The sequence below is a fragment of the Sander lucioperca genome, chromosome 17, assembly GCF_008315115.2.
Source record: "Sander lucioperca isolate FBNREF2018 chromosome 17, SLUC_FBN_1.2, whole genome shotgun sequence".
NCBI classification, from domain to species: Eukaryota; Metazoa; Chordata; class Actinopteri; order Perciformes; family Percidae; genus Sander; species Sander lucioperca.
In genome coordinates, this window is record NC_050189.1 from 7452834 (window position 1) to 7468311 (window position 15478).

The window sequence follows — 15478 nt, forward strand, 5'->3', positions numbered from 1 at the left end:
TGACAAAAGGTGTCATTTGTCCCGCCCTAACGGGTGCAACAACACTAACAGTGGACTCAGGAAGATGTCAATCACTCAGTCTAACCACACCCACAAGGTCCTGGAAAAGGTCCAATCAGCCACATTAACTATAAACACCTGTGTGGGTGTTCAGTGCCTTTAAATCAATTTTCATGACCGTACATGAAAAGTGCGACAAATCGATAGAGAGGAAAAATACCACTGGCTACCTGGCCATCAGAGAACAACTGAAAGAACTAAAACATTGCTGGAAAATCTTGTACGGTAAAAGTACATCTGTTACTTTTAATCAATGATTAAAATAGTCATTAGAAGTAGTCTTAAAGCAAAGCCTGTTTAAAAGTTCATAGGGGCTGTTGCTTTAAGACAGGCTTGAAAATTGTAAGCCTATCCTTTAACTTTTCTCTCTCCTGCACACACACACACACACACACACACACACACACACACACACACACACACACACAGTTTGATGCAACGGCCACCATGTCACCAGTTCGGTTCCACCTCAGTCAGCACACACCACTGCATCAGCAGCACCTGAGTCAGCAATATCACTTCCCTCCCTGCTCCGCCACAGCAAACGGCCATACGCAGGGTCACATTTAACAGAAGGACACTTGACTTGAGACCCACAACAGTCATGGATTATTTAGTTTATATGTAATATGTGAATAAATAAATAAAAAATGAGCCATTCTTGTGTTAAAGTCTAACCCTTTGTTGCATTGCTACCCTCCCTTTCTGAAGTATTTCCCATCTCTCTAAAGTTTGATTTGACTATGAAAAGTGAAAATGTATATCCCATTTTCATTTTTCACTCATTCAAAAACCCTATGAAAAAACGAGGTAGAGATGGAGTGACCCTGCCCGAAGGAAGCCCGGGGCCCCCGTCTGGAGCCAGGCCCAGATGGAGGGCCCGTCAGCGAGCGCCTGGTGGCCGGGTTTGCCACGGAGCCCGGCCGGGCACAGCCCGAAAAAGCTACGTGGCACCTCTCTCTCCAACCCATGCGCCCACCACCTGTGGGAGGAACCGCTGGGGTCGGGTGCGCTGCCACATGGGTGGCAGTGGTCAGGGGCCTCGACGGACCAGACCCGGGCAGCAGACGCTGGCTCTGGGGACGTGGAACGTCACCTCTCTGTGGGGGAAGGAGCCGGAACTTGTGCGGGAGGTGGAGCGCTACCAGTTGGATCTGGTGGGGCTTACCTCTACGCACAGTCTCGGTTCTGGAACCATACTCCTGGATAGGGGTTGGACTCTTTTCTTCTCCGGAGTTGCCCAGGGTGTGAGGCGCCGGGCGGGTGTGGGGATACTCACAAGCCCCCGGCTGAGCGCCGCTACGTTGGAGTTTACCCCGGTGAACGAGAGGGTCGCCTCCCTACGCCTGCGGGTTGTGGGGGGGAAAACTCTGACTGTTGTTTGTGCGTATGCACCAAACAAGAGCTCGGAGTATTCGGCCTTCTTGGAGACCTTGAATGGAGTCCTGTATGGGGCTCCAGTGGGGGACTCCATAGTTCTGCTGGGGGACTTCAACGCGCACGTGGGAAATGATGGAGACACATGGAGAGGCGTGATTGGGAGGAACGGCCTCCCTGATCTAAACCAGAGTGGTTGTTTGTTGTTGGACTTCTGTGCTAGTCATGGATTGTCTATAACGAACACCATGTTCGAACATAGGGATGCTCATAAGTGTACTTGGTACCAGAGCACCCTAGGCCAAAGGTCAATGATCGATTTTATAATCGTTTCATCTGATCTGAGGCCGTATGTTTTGGACACTCGGGTGAAGAGAGGGGCAGAGCTGTCAACTGATCACCATCTGGTGGTGAGTTGGGTCAGAGGATGTGGGAAGACTCTGGACAGACCTGGTAAGCCCAAACGGGTAGTGCGGGTAAATTGGGAACGTCTGGAGGAGGCCCCTGTCCGACAGACTTTCAACTCACACCTCCGGCGGAGCTTTTCGTGCATCCCTGTGGAGGCTGGGGGCATTGAACCCGAGTGGACAATGTTCAAAGTTTCCATTGCTGAAGCTGCGGCGGGGAGCTGTGGTCTTAGGGTCTTAGGTGCCTCAAGGGGCGGTAACCCACGAACACCGTGGTGGACACCGGTGGTCAGGGAAGCCGTCCGACTGAAGAAGGAGTCTTTCCGGGATATGTTATCCCAGAGGACTCCGGAGGCAGTTGCAAGGTACCGAAGGGCCCGAAGGGCTGCAGCCTCTGCCGTGAAAGAGGCAAAGCAGCGGGTGTGGGAAAAGTTCGGAGAAGACATGGAGAAGGACTTTCGGTCGGCACCAAGGTGCTTCTGGAAAACCGTTCGCCACCTCAGGAGGGGGAAGCGGGGAACCATCCAAGCTGTGTACAGTAAGGATGGGACGCTGTTGACCTCAACTGAGGAGGTAATAGGGCGGTGGAAGGAGCACTTTGAGGAACTCCTAAATCCGACTAATACGCCCTCTATGGTAGAGGCAGAGCTGGAGGATGATGGGGGATTGTCGTCAATTTCCCTGGTGGAAGTTGCTGAGGTAGTTAAACAACTCCACAGTGGCAAAGCCCCAGGGATTGATGAGATCCGTCCAGAAATGCTTAAAGCTCTGGGTGTGGAGGGGTTGTCTTGGTTGACACGCCTCTTCAACATTGCGTGGAAGTCGGGGACGGTGCCTAAGGAGTGGCAGACCGGGGTGGTGGTTCCCCTTTTCAAAAAGGGGGACCAGAGGGTGTGTGCCAATTACAGGGGTATCACACTTCTCAGCCTCCCCGGTAAAGTCTACTCCAAGGTGCTGGAAAGGAGGGTTCGGTCAATAGTCGAACCTCAGGTTGAAGAGGAACAATGCGGATTCCGTCCTGGTCGTGGAACAACGGACCAGATCTTTACTCTCGCAAGGATCCTGGAGGGAGCCTGGGAGTATGCCCAACTGGTCTACATGTGCTTTGTGGATCTGGAGAAGGCGTATGACCGGGTCCCCCGGGAGATACTGTGGGAGGTGCTGCGGGAGTATGGGGTGAGGGGGTCCCTGCTCAGGGCCATCCAATCTCTGTACGACCAAAGCGAGAGCTGTGTCCGGGTTCTCGGCAGTAAGTCGGACTCGTTTCAGGTGAGAGTTGGCCTCCGCCAGGGCTGCGCTTTGTCACCAATCATGTTTGTAGTATTTATGGACAGGATATCGAGGCGTAGTCGGGGTGGAGAGGGGTTGCAGTTTGGTGAGCTGGGGATCTCATCGCTGCTTTTTGCGGATGATGTGGTCCTGATGGCATCATCGGCCTGTGACCTTCAGCACTCACTGGATCGGTTCGCAGCCGAGTGTGAAGCGGCTGGGATGAGGATCAGCACCTCTAAATCTGAGGCCATGGTTCTCAGCAGGAAACCGATGGAGTGCCTTCTCCAGGTAGGGAATGAGTCTTTACCCCAAGTGAAGGAGTTCAAGTACCTTGGGGTATTGTTCGCGAGTGAGGGGACAATGGAGCGGGAGATTGGTCGGAGAATCGGCGCAGCGGGTGCGGTATTACACTCAATTTATCGCACCGTTGTGATGAAAAGAGAGCTGAGCCAGAAGGCAAAGCTCTCAAACTTTCGTTCCTACCCTCACCTATGGTCATGAAGGCTGGGTCATGACCGAAAGAACGAGATCCAGGGTACAAGCGGCCGAAATGGGTTTCCTCAGGAGGGTGGCTGGCGTCTCCCTTAGAGATAGGGTGAGAAGCTCAGTCATCCGTGAGGAGCTCGGAGTAGAGCCGCTGCTCTTTCGCGTCGAAAGGAGCCAGTTTAGGTGGTTCGGGCATCTGGTAAGGATGCCCCCTGGGCGCCTCCCTAAGGAGGTGTTCCAGGCACGTCCAGCTGGGAGGAGGCCTCGGGGAAGACCCAGGACTAGGTGGAGGGATTATATCTCCAACCTGGCCTGGGAACGCCTCGGGATCCCCCAGTCGGAGCTGGTTAATGTGGCTCGGGAAAGGGAAGTTTGGGGTCCCCTGCTGGAGCTGCTACCCCCGCGACCCGTTACCGGATAAGCGGAAGAAGATGGATATATCCCGCGATCACGTCTTGATGCAGCAAACACTATGCCAATTGATTGATTTAATTTAAAAACACTTTCCTGTCAGGATTTCTCCCTAGTGAGGGGGTAGTTGTTACTAAGTGGGGGTCCCACGATAGATATGTGGGGGTCACTAGATGACTAACGGGATGAAAAAGACATAAAATTATTTTTTCTATTTTTTTCGTCCATTTTTTTTTTCTTGTGAAATGCTTTACCTCTTCAGGCCTGTTAAGACCTTTAATAACCTGTGACGAGGGGGTACAAGTATTCTTTTTCACAAGTCACAAGTCTGAAAAGGTCGGGAACCTCTGCTTTTTAAATTATATAAAATAATAAATGATAAATAGTCAGACAGAAAGCTGAATGACACACTAGCTGGTAAACACTAAATGCATCCGCAACTTTTACTATCTCACAGAACATTGGCTGGATACATACTGAGAAAAAGTCAATAGCTAGATAAAGCGTATACAGATACAGCAGATACAGCAGATACAGCATTTTGCTGGTGGGTGGCACTTTCCATCCTGTTTACAGTCCTTCATTTGGCGAAAGAAAGCGAAACTGAAACTGACTCCACACCAGCGAAAACAACTTGCCTGTTAATATCCAGTGGCTGAAGCACGCTGTAGGAAAAGATGAACTAACAAGATAATCAGACCTTTTGCTCACTTATTCTTCAAAGAAGAGTGACTGATTATTTACAATAACTGCACCCCCTTTGTTTTATTAATTACAGCATTCTTTGCAGACCAAAAAAAAAAACATTGAATAAAGACATTTTGCATAAATACAGATAGCCATCAGTGCATGCACTCCAGCAGGTAAACCCAGGGTGTGTTCCGCATATTATGGAGGTCAGGACTTCGTAACTGCTCAGACTGACTGACTAGACTGCTGCATGATAAGTGATACTACTACTATGGCCGTTCATGTCACGTGCAACAAACTGCTTCCCGTTTTGAGCATCTCTCTTCCAGGAAGGGACGCCTGAGAGTCCCTGCAGCCGTTGTTAATTGCTGCGCGCCAGTTGGATCTGTCACTTGCAAGTGCCTCCCAGTTGTCGAGGTTGATGAAGAAGACCTTAAGATCCCTCTTGATGACGTCTTTAAAGCGTGGGCGGGGGCGAGCATGTTTGCGGGGGGCATTTTCCAGCTCGCCATATAATAAGATTTTAGGGAGGCGAGTGTCATTCATTTGATAAACATGCCCAGCCCATCGGAGGTGGCGTTCACGAAGGATGGTGTACAGGTCACTGGAGCCAGGTCTCTCAAGTATGACAGAGTTTGGCACATGGTCCTTCCAGCATACACCCAGTATGGAACGAAGGCAGCGAAAATGGAAGGCGTTGAGGCGATGTTCGTACCTGCGGTATGTTGTCCATGTCTCACATCCGTATAGTAAGGTGCTAAGTACACATGTATGGTATACACGGACTTTGAGGAGCAAGGAGAGGTTCTTGTTGTGCCAAACACGCTTGCTCAATTTGCCAAACAGTGATGATGCCTCCTTCCCAATGCGCATGTCAAGCTCTGTGTCAAGGTTATTGGCGTTTGAGACTGTGGATGGTAGGTGAATTTGTCCACCACAGACGTCTTCACCACACAATCAGAATACTTTACTGATCCCCTCGGGAAATTATTTAGTTGCAGTTGCTCACAGTCACATTCAAGGTAAAAAATAAGAGTAAGAAAAGAGCAAGTGTATAAAGTAAATAAAGTAACATAGCTACGATAATAAATAAATAAAAACGTTAAGTAGAAGTAAGTTAGATTACAAGTAAAATTAGGTTAAAAAAGAGATGGTTTCAATACAATCATAACAGTACTTTTTCTGTTATTTTACTGGAGAGCTGATGCACTGACATCTTGCTTATTTTGATGATTTGATGTAGAGCTGTTAACAATTAGTTGGTTGGACAAAACAAGACATATGAAGACAGACCTCCTGTCACTAGTTTCTGACATTTTATAACTGTTAAACAGAAAAGAAAGGTAATCAGCATATTAATCTTTTAATCAATAATTAAAAAAAAAATCTTAAATTGCAGCCCTAGTCTTGACGGGACTCGGAATCCAGCCAATTTTTTCAGTTTTTATTTTTCATTTGTTATGATTGTTGACTGAATATCTTTGGAGTTTGGACTGTTGGTAGGAAAAAAACAAGACAATTTTCTGATTTTATTTCCATCAAGTGATTATTAATGAATTGACTAGTAATCAAGTGATTGATTGATTTAAAGATTGATTAAGTAAATGATAATCAATTTTGCAGTCCTAATTTGATAAAACCATAATGAATGATTATTTAACAAATCCCCACTAAAAACTATCCAGAGTCACCTTTGAGTTATTAAGGCAGAAACAATAACCATTTTGTCGCTGCTGAACTGCAGCGTTCACACTTGGCCTAATACAGGGGAACGCAGCTGTCTATTTGCGTGTGTGTTCCCCAAGAGAAGTCCACCTGAGTTCACCACATCTGAGTGTAACGCTTTTGTGTGTGAGAAGAACCAGTGTAGCAGAAATACACTAGAGCCACATGTGTACATGTCTGCAAGCACATCAAATTAAATAGCTAATTTTGGTGTCAAAAATGGATCAGAGAGCATTTTGACCTTTCGGAAAATAACTCTCCACTCCTCCTGCCGCCTCCTCTCTTCATCGCCCGTTCAGGATCTTGACTCATACACATCAACAGCATTTTTCTTGTCAGCATGCTGGGTTTTAACGGGGCTTTTCTTCAGCTGAGACCACTGCCGTGCAGTTGCGTCTCCAACAATCTCCCTCTTTGTTTCTCTGTATAAATGCTGCAGTATCACAGAGCCTGATCGAAGCTCAATCGGATTAAGCGGCTCGATTTCTATTTATGGAAGCTTATTAAACAACGTAGGGCATCCCTAATACTATGCAACCGCTTAAATGGATCAACGTTGCTAATACAGTTACATCTCCCCACAGTATAACCCCCTCGTTGAGCCTGTGAATCAGTGCAGCTATTCTTAAACACCTTTTGGAAAGGGAATTACTGCAAGCCACACAACAGCTGCACAGTCACAGGAGTCTGTCAGAAAACTATTCATCATTTTCCTCTACTTACTCATCTGGTTTTATTTCAAACTACACTCACTATCTGTACACCTGAGTCCATGTGAAAAGGTTGCTGCTGTCAGCTACAATTTAGTAAAGAACTGTAGGTGGGCTGATGACAGCAGTGGAGGAAGTGAAACCTACACTGTGATCACAACAGGCATACATTACAGTCCACTTATTGTTCTCAGCTTAGTGCAATAAGTGGAACTTATTTTGCTGTGCATCCCCTGAAGTCAAGCTCTCACTTACGGTAGAAATCAAATCAAGAGCTTCATGACCCAGAGAGACATAAAACACAGACATTTGGACATGAAGCTGCCTGAACCCTTGTGAGCCAAGAGGAATCTCTCTGACTGGCTCAGTCCTGAGAATGTGTTGTGTGGGAATCCAGTGAATGAGCTTGTACTCCTTGACTGCCTTTATACAGCCAATAGGCAAACATAAAGACATGATATAACATACTTGACTGATCAGAAAAACATGAGCCAGCATATTTAGCGAACTGTGACAGTGTGCTGCCTGTACTTGAACAACGCTTAACTAACTGATTTTACAGTGGATGTATGTCTGTATATATATATATATATATATTGTATATTATATATATAATATGTATGTATGTATGTATGTATGTATGTATATATATATATATATATATATATATATATATATAGAGAGAGAGAGAGAGAGAGAGAGAGAGAGAGAGAGACTATAGACCCAAAAGATCTAAAAACAAGCCCAACACCATAATCTTTTGATGTTTTGGGACATTTTTCTCTCAACTGCCGTTCCCTTTTTCTTCATAGAGTTTAATGGAAATCAAATAGCGACATGGCACTGAAAAGGCAGCCAATCTGTAAAAAAAGGACTTCAAATTTCATACCGTTTCAACTGTTTAGGAAGGTGTGACACTAAATGCTTTTCACTAAGCCAATGTGTCGGTATGGATCAGTGGCTGGTTGACAGGTCTTAAACGTATGGATTAAAGAGTGGATTCACTGTCTGTAGCAATCCAAGTAGTGGGATTGGATTCAAGAAGGTTAACAGGTTGGTATACCGGCTAGGTGTATGATCTGCTTTTTAAGAAGCACTTCCCTCAGTCCACGATAAAAGGGTCTACACGCCTTTAAAAGGCATATTTTAAACATGTAAACATGTTGACAAGTGTACCTTAAAGCTACAGTAACAATACATAATGTCTATGTGGATGTGTGTGTGTGTGTGTGTGTGTGTGTGTGTGTGTGTGTGTGTGTGTGTCCTTCACCTTGCTCCACATTGCTGTAGTCCGGCGTCTCGGCTCCTCCTGCGGTAGTTGTCCCTCCTCCCGACCCTTCGCTGAGCGGGTCACTTCGATTGACGCTCTCCCTGGAGCCGAAGCGCACGCGAGCGCCGGAGCGGGAGCTGATGTCAGGAGACGTGTCGGACAGCCCCGGGAGGTCCTCCGCCTTGGTGGGCGTCACCGTGAAGCGCACTGATGCCATGGCAACGCACTTGGAAAAAGAAGAAAGGGGGGGGGGGGGGGGTTGTGTGGGATGCAGGAGGAGAAGGATGAGGAGGATGGGGAGGTCACTGACTACCTAACCGAGTGGCGCTAACCTGAGCTGAGCTAGGCTAGGCTATCTCCCAGGTGATGCTGAGGTAACGGCGGCCTCTACAATTTGTTCTTTTGCAGCTGCAATTCTCCATTGAAGCAAAGTGGTTGGTTGCCAATAGGCATGTGAAAAAAAATCTCTCACGGGTCTTTTTCTGTGCCTACAAGTGTCAATACTCTTTCTGATTCTGTTGTAATGTAGTGGCTTTAGAAGTGACACAGAACTGCAAATTCCTTTCCTACAAATGTGTGAATATGTAGTGTACCAGTTTCACGCAGCTATCAGAGAAGATAAGTGCACGTACACAAAGAGTTGAGTATGTCTCTTTCAAGTTTCTTAAGTAAGCACAGCTAAAATGTGTCTGACATGCACCGTGGAGATACAAATGTCTTTCTAATATTTATTGGCACCCATCGGTGGTCACAACATGGTGGGAAGAAAAGTCATCAGAGGGAAAAGAGTGAGACAGGAGAGGAAAAACAATAAAGCAGAAATTAGTTTACACAGCAAAAAGTATCTTACAATGTTAGTTAGCTACATGTTTGGTGAATTAAAATGAGGTAAAGAATCACTAATCTTCATATAATTATATCTACGACATGTAGTCTGCATTTCGGATTTCCGGCAAATCTTATGAGATCTTGTGGCAGCATGTAGTAGTTATCGTCAAGCAGCATTTGTGTAATGCGTTTACTTATAAAGATAATTGATTTAACAGTTTTACAATGCTTCCTCTGTAGCCCCATAAAATAAAATCGTGCACAGAAGAAAAGAAGCACTGCACGCACGTTCACTTTTTGGGTAAAGGATCTGCCGATAGTTACTTCAAGTCTACCTCTGAGCTCTTAAAGCAACAAGTTCAACATTCAACATGCCTTCAACACAGTGAAAGGCCACAAAAAAATTGGACTGCTCTGAATGCAAAGCGCCCCCCCCCAAAACGGTTTAAGCCAGCCCTAAAGAAAAATCGCCAAAACATCTTCTCCCTCCCCTCGCATCCACAGCTGCTAATTTTACACATGCGGCTGGCGCAGATAAGCCAGCTAAGCTGCATTGGGCATTGGACCTGAATTACCATGCAGTCAGGCTGTACTGGACTCTCCCAGTGAGCCTGCTGCCCCAGGGATCGCCATCAGCGGGGGGGCTGGCGGCACAGCGAGGTGAAGCTCTGCTCCTGGCCAGAGGACGAGCTACTGCTGTTGGGCACGGAGCTCTCACCGGAGCTCTGACTGCTCTGACTGAGAACCACATAAACTGTACTCGAGAACGCCTTTTTAAGTGGCACAGATCGACCAACCTTGCCCAGGTACGCAGTGTTCCCACTCATCAAACCAACTGGACTTTGGTGTCAAGAACGCTCGGCTCCAGGCCCAGGTCCCTAACGTGAAAGCCCTGTTACTGCATTATATTCCATTACATTTTGAATTGTCATCTGCATCCTGGATTTTGTGTTTCCCTTTACAAGTTTCCACTATAAATTGGTACATAAAATGTATCAGAATGCAGGAAATAAAGTGTTTTCTCAAAACTTTCCGCAGACCCCTACTTAATATGTGTTTCCCCAAAAGGCCCATTCTGAGCCACGAAAAACCCTGTGGACGCTCCACCCTCAGGGTCCAAAATTAGCTTTTTTTGTCCACCAGCCAAATGGCTAGTGAATGTTCAAATTTACCAGCCACTCAATAGATTACCATTGTTTTTTGGCTGGTGAGTGAAGCAAATCCAACAGCCATTTGCATACATTTTATCAGCATTTGGCTAGTAGATGGTGCTAATATTGGTCCCTGTCCACCCTTGATTAATATTCCATTTAACACACTTATTGGGTGATTCATGAATATATCTTTTTATTTTATAGTAAATTACCCGAGCTAAACTAACTCTAGGAAATATTTAACAGTGGGATTATCCTACCACAACAACGTGACATCTGTCTAAATGAAGGTGGTGTAAAACAATAACTAGTATGAACCAAACCACTGACCCGTGTGCCTTGCAGGTGCAAAGTCAACTATGCAATGTAACGAGTGACAAGACAGGTGGAAATAGCTGAATTGTTGTTTTAGCTAGGTTCATAATTTAATTATTAAAGGAAAGCGGTTCCATCTGGTTGTGCCAGTAGCTGCTGGCTGTTTTCTCTTACTCGGCATGCAGAGGCACGGCACATTTTCCTGTTTTATAATGCTGCCAGCCTCACACGCTTTGTCTGTCCACATTCAGAGATGGAGGGGGGAGACAGCAAGATAAGGAGCACTATAATTCTCTTCTTGCTGGTTCAAGTTGAAAAGTGTCTCCCTGGTTAGGGGGTGAGTTTATTTTCACAAACTTCTAGCTACGTTTTGGCCAACACAGTGGGGGAGCTGAGGCCTATCCCAGCATGCATTGTGTAAAAGGCTGGTAAACATCCTGAACAGGTTATTTGTCTAGACAAATAGACAAAAAGACAAATTCACATTCACACCTGCGGGCAATAAGAAGTCTCTAATTCAACTCAATGGCATGTCTCTGGACCGAGGAAACCAGATGGACACATGAGGAGAAATTGCAAATTTCACCAGTCTTGTTATCTTCTCCCAAACATCTCAGTTCTATACCCACGCTGCACTGTTCCAGTCACACAAATGTATTAATATAACTTGGTACAGTATCAGTATGTGTTATCAATATGCTGGCACAGATATCGCAATACGTGCGATACATGAGGCGAGGGTGTTTCCTTTCCTTTTTCCTTCCTTCCTTTGTTACGCATGTACTACTGCAGCAGACGTGGTTTCTATAAAACCTCAAGTTTCCTCTTTTAGTCCAAGGTCAGTCTAAGCAGTAATATTTGAGCATTAGGCTACAAGATTCAGAACATTTTGTTCTCCTTTCTGGCATTTCAGCTCAGCTCAGATTTTTTTTTAAGCTGTTGTTTTTGCATATTAAAGGATTGTTTTTCTGTTTAGTTAAGACAAATATCACACTGTAACAATAATAATTGGCTACCAAATTAGCATAGTATGATGAATTACTCCCTATACGGTCGAGTGTACGGTTCCCCAAATACCATAAAAATATCCCTAATTGATATACAATCAATATCATGATACTGATACCACCATAGATATGAATATTGTCCCTTTTTTCCTGTCAAACTAGATAATAAAAGAAAGTTATATGTCAATTCATTGTCTTAAGGGTTTAACCTGAGCCAGGGCAATGATAGCAGTCATATCAGATCCATACGGGATTAGTAGTATCGACTCAATCACAATGCTTGTTTACAATACTTTCCAGGGAGCAAACGCGGATGAGGAACAACTGGACATACTCTCATCTCATCTCATTCATCTAAAATGCATGTTTGATGCTTTCTTTTTCAACGCTTTTACTAACGTTAGGTTGGAGACCTTATTGACCTGTTGGGCCACAGACTGCTGTTGGTAACGACAAATTTGGTTTATCCGAGACGCTAGCGAGGCAACATAATACAGAAAATAAGCACAGCAGAAACATCAGATAGGCCAGACCTCTGTGTTTAACTATATATCTTCAAACGTTAGAATTATGGTTAAAATGACAACAGAAATAAACAAGTTTGCCAATTTCACACATCTCTGCTATTCAAATCAACTGTCATTTGTCTACCCGGAATTGATTTTAGTGTTAGCGAGAGATGTCACAGCGATTCGGTCTATACGCACTGGCATTGGGTCGGTATCGGAATCTTATAGGAAAAAAAAGGGGATTGGAACATCTCTACTAATTAGTCCCAAACAGCATTTTAAGGATTGATAGTGATCCTCGTTTGCCGACTGTCACTTATTTGCCACTGTAAGTCCATTGAGCTAGAATAACCAAGTATTAAGGAAATGCATAAGGAGACAGTGTCATCCTGCTCTCTTACCTAGCTGTCAGTCTCTCACGTTGGGGGCTCACATTAATGCGGCCGTAATCAATATGATCCAGGGACACGTATATACAAACATGCCTTAGAATACACATTATGTAATAAGTCCCAAACAGCAACTTAAAGATTAATAGTGATCCTCGCTTGCTAACCGGCACTCACTTGCCACGGTAAGCCAATTAAGCAAGCCATAATAATTCTGGCTTGAACCGGTCAGTAAACACTTCTCGATATTAATACACAGACACAGAGCTTGGGAGATAATCTTTATAATAAAATAATTAGCAGATGTTTCGACTTAACCTTACAGATAATTTTCACGAGAAATGGAATGCGGCATCTGTCTGAAGCTGCGGTTTCGGTTGAGTTAACAAACGCATTTGAAACCGGTTAAAATCAGAATGGCGCGCAGTTTAATAATTAGCCTGTTTTTGACAAAGTTGTGATTTTCGTTTGAATTAAGCATCATATAAAGAAGGAGCAGCATGTCAGGCACTGAGCCATCACTTGGGTACCCGGAGGTTGTAGCAGTAGCGGGTGAGGAGGTTGCTGACGCTTTGCTTCAGTCTGTACGCCTTAAAACCTTTCCTAGGATGGCAAAGGCATGACCCACCCTACTCTCCCTTTGATTGGCCAGTACTCATTGCCTGCTCTGGTTAGGTTTAGATAGAAAGAGGTTAGTTAGGGTTTGTCAGGGTAAACCAATCAGAGGCAGAGTAGGGCGGGATATGTCTTTGCCATCCTAGGAAAATAATACTCGCAGTCGGTACAGCTAGCTGAAGCTAACATTAGCCAGAGGCTAGCCATGCCGCTGATAAACTCCACGGACCTCCGGCTATCTCACTGACAGCTCACTGGAAATCTCAAACCTTACACGTTAGTCACATAAAGCGCATACCTGGCTCAAGTTTCCTTTACAGAACGCTTCCACCATATGGCTGTTTTCAGTTACATCTGGGAAGATTTGGCTCCTCTCCCAGGTTTTCTCGGCACTTTTTTTGTCCAGCAGACCCAACAAAAAACATGCGAACGCGCCTGGCTGGTGCTAGTTCCCTTGCCGTCGTTCCAACGGCTAGCGCATGCGTGGTGACGAACAAGCGATCAACGCTGGCTGGGAAACGTAGTCTATAAAGACCAGCCAGCTCTGTTTTAAGATAAGATGCACCTTTATTTAAGTCACTGCCAGTATTTGGCCGAAGTATTACTTTTACTTTTGGTACTTTGTTTATTTTGCAGATAGCTCTTGTGTATTTTTACTTAAGTAAGGTTTACATGCAGGATTTGTACTTTTAATGTATTATCTTTACATTGTTGTATTGGTACTTTTACTTAAGGATCTGAGTACCTATTCCACATCCAAAGACCATTGCCAAGCACGTGTACACAAATGGTATATGCAGCAGTATTGTGTACGAGTCTCTGTCAGTGTTTCCTCGTGCAGGCTCTTTAGCATCGCTGGTCTACAAGATTGTAAGAGTTTGTTCATTGTAGAAAAACATTCCGTTATAAAGCTTTGGCTGCAGTTAACCTTTTGGATGTGAGGTGTGTTGGTTGTTTAAATCGTGGAGAGAATGATGTCATCTGAGGAAAACTATGTTTATACATTGGTTTTTCCTAAAATCTTAAGCAACTTTTCTAAATAACTTTTTCCACTTCTCTCACAAAAAACTGACAATGTTGGCAGTCAACGGGTTGTGCATATTATCAGACAAATGTATCCTCCTACAAAGTTGGACTAGGCCTGACTAGTCAGTCTTTGTTATTCCTTCAGTTTTTGGAGGTGTCTTGTCATTTAAAAGTGTCATAAGGAGACAAATATACTATTATTCTAAAAGATATTCTCTCATTTGGTGTGTTGATGCTGGTGGTGGTGGTTTCTCCACTCATTTGTTTAGGTTTCATTATTTAATACGTCACCCGCCTGGATTTTATACACAGAGAGAACCGACTAGGAACCATCAACCAAAACATTTATTCGGAATGAAAACTATATAACATTATGTCAACAGAATGTCAACAAACTACAGTAAAAAAAAAAATCCATAACATAAATGTTGATATCCAACGCATGAGTAGCCCCCTGAATTTGGGTGAAACTTGACAAATCCTGGCCGCACATTCATAAATTGGGATCCTCAATGTGTTTTTGACTGTTTGCTTTAGAGTCTCATCTGAGCCTTCATCACTCAATTCCTTGGTCTGATCTCCATCCATCCCTCCATCTCACAGAACAGGTCTGGGTCGCTGGGTGAGCAGAAGGCCGAAGCGTTTCTTCACTGTCACCCGGTGTCGGGAGAACTTGTCGTCTGGGGAGAAGCGAGCCGGGTGGGCTGAGCTGGTGGGCTGCCCATCAGGACAAATCTTCTGTTGGTGACGAAGAAGGAAATAGATAGCAAAACACTTGATTTCAGTGCGGGGAGATGTGATTAAAATAAAACAATAGATCAAGACATCTAACTGGATAACCACTTTGAGGTGTTCATTTAAGAAACAAAGAGTATTACAATTCCTAAATTTAAAAACAACGAAAGGGTTTCATTTTATGTAGGCTATTTGTATATTGCTGGGCTGCAACTAAATTATTTTCCTTAGCATGTAATATATTAGTAATTCCCTCTACTATCGATAGTTTGGTCTATCAAATTTCAGAAAGTATCAACAAATCCACAAATTGGACCCTTTAAGTAGGGCTGCACGATATTAGGAAAATATCTGATTGATTATTTTGACTGATATTGCAATATGATTCACAATATTGGAGGGAATGATCATTTTTGTATCATTTTCATTGAAAAAAAAAAAAATGTGATTTTTTTGCGAGGATCTGTACCAAACAAAGGTTTTCTTCAGTCT

General features: G+C 44.5%; 2 protein-coding genes and 2 long non-coding RNA genes across 14 annotated transcripts in view; 1 reads left to right on the top strand and 3 right to left on the bottom strand.

The window, feature by feature from the left end:
• The window catches only part of LOC116053256 (solute carrier family 12 member 6), a 37055-nt gene extending 23361 nt beyond the window's left edge, over positions 1-13694 (bottom strand). For 8 of the 11 annotated variants that reach the window (XR_004895584.1, XR_004895585.1, XM_031304272.2 and 5 more), the window contains exons 1-2: positions 13524-13692; positions 8409-8634 (exon numbers count right to left, since the gene is read on the bottom strand). Coding sequence is in view for 9 of the 11 variants with exons in the window: in XM_031304272.2 (XP_031160132.2) it covers positions 8409-8634; positions 13524-13559 (262 nt within the window). In the remaining 2 variants the exon portion in view is untranslated. Of the gene's footprint in view, positions 1-8408; positions 8635-13523 lie in introns of all 11 variants that reach the window. The other 3 variants (XM_035994120.1, XM_035994119.1, XM_035994118.1) reach the window with 2 other exon arrangements.
• Positions 1-15478, top strand: part of LOC116053262 — a 26262-nt gene continuing 10784 nt past the window's right edge. The window contains exons 1-2 of the long non-coding RNA XR_004105786.2: positions 1-140; positions 14310-14319. This is a non-coding gene — a long non-coding RNA (uncharacterized LOC116053262). The remainder of the gene's footprint in view (positions 141-14309; positions 14320-15478) is intronic.
• LOC118493633 lies at positions 8957-13503 on the bottom strand. Its single transcript, XR_004895586.1, has 2 exons — positions 12623-13503; positions 8957-9129 (listed from the first exon to the last, which is right to left on the bottom strand). It is a non-coding gene; the product is annotated as an uncharacterized LOC118493633 (long non-coding RNA).
• Positions 14578-15478, bottom strand: part of nop10 (NOP10 ribonucleoprotein homolog (yeast)) — a 2427-nt gene continuing 1526 nt past the window's right edge. Inside the window, exon 2 of the mRNA XM_031304289.2 lies at positions 14578-14989. Within this exon, the coding sequence (XP_031160149.1) occupies positions 14849-14989 (141 nt within the window). The 3' untranslated portion in view covers positions 14578-14848. The remainder of the gene's footprint in view (positions 14990-15478) is intronic.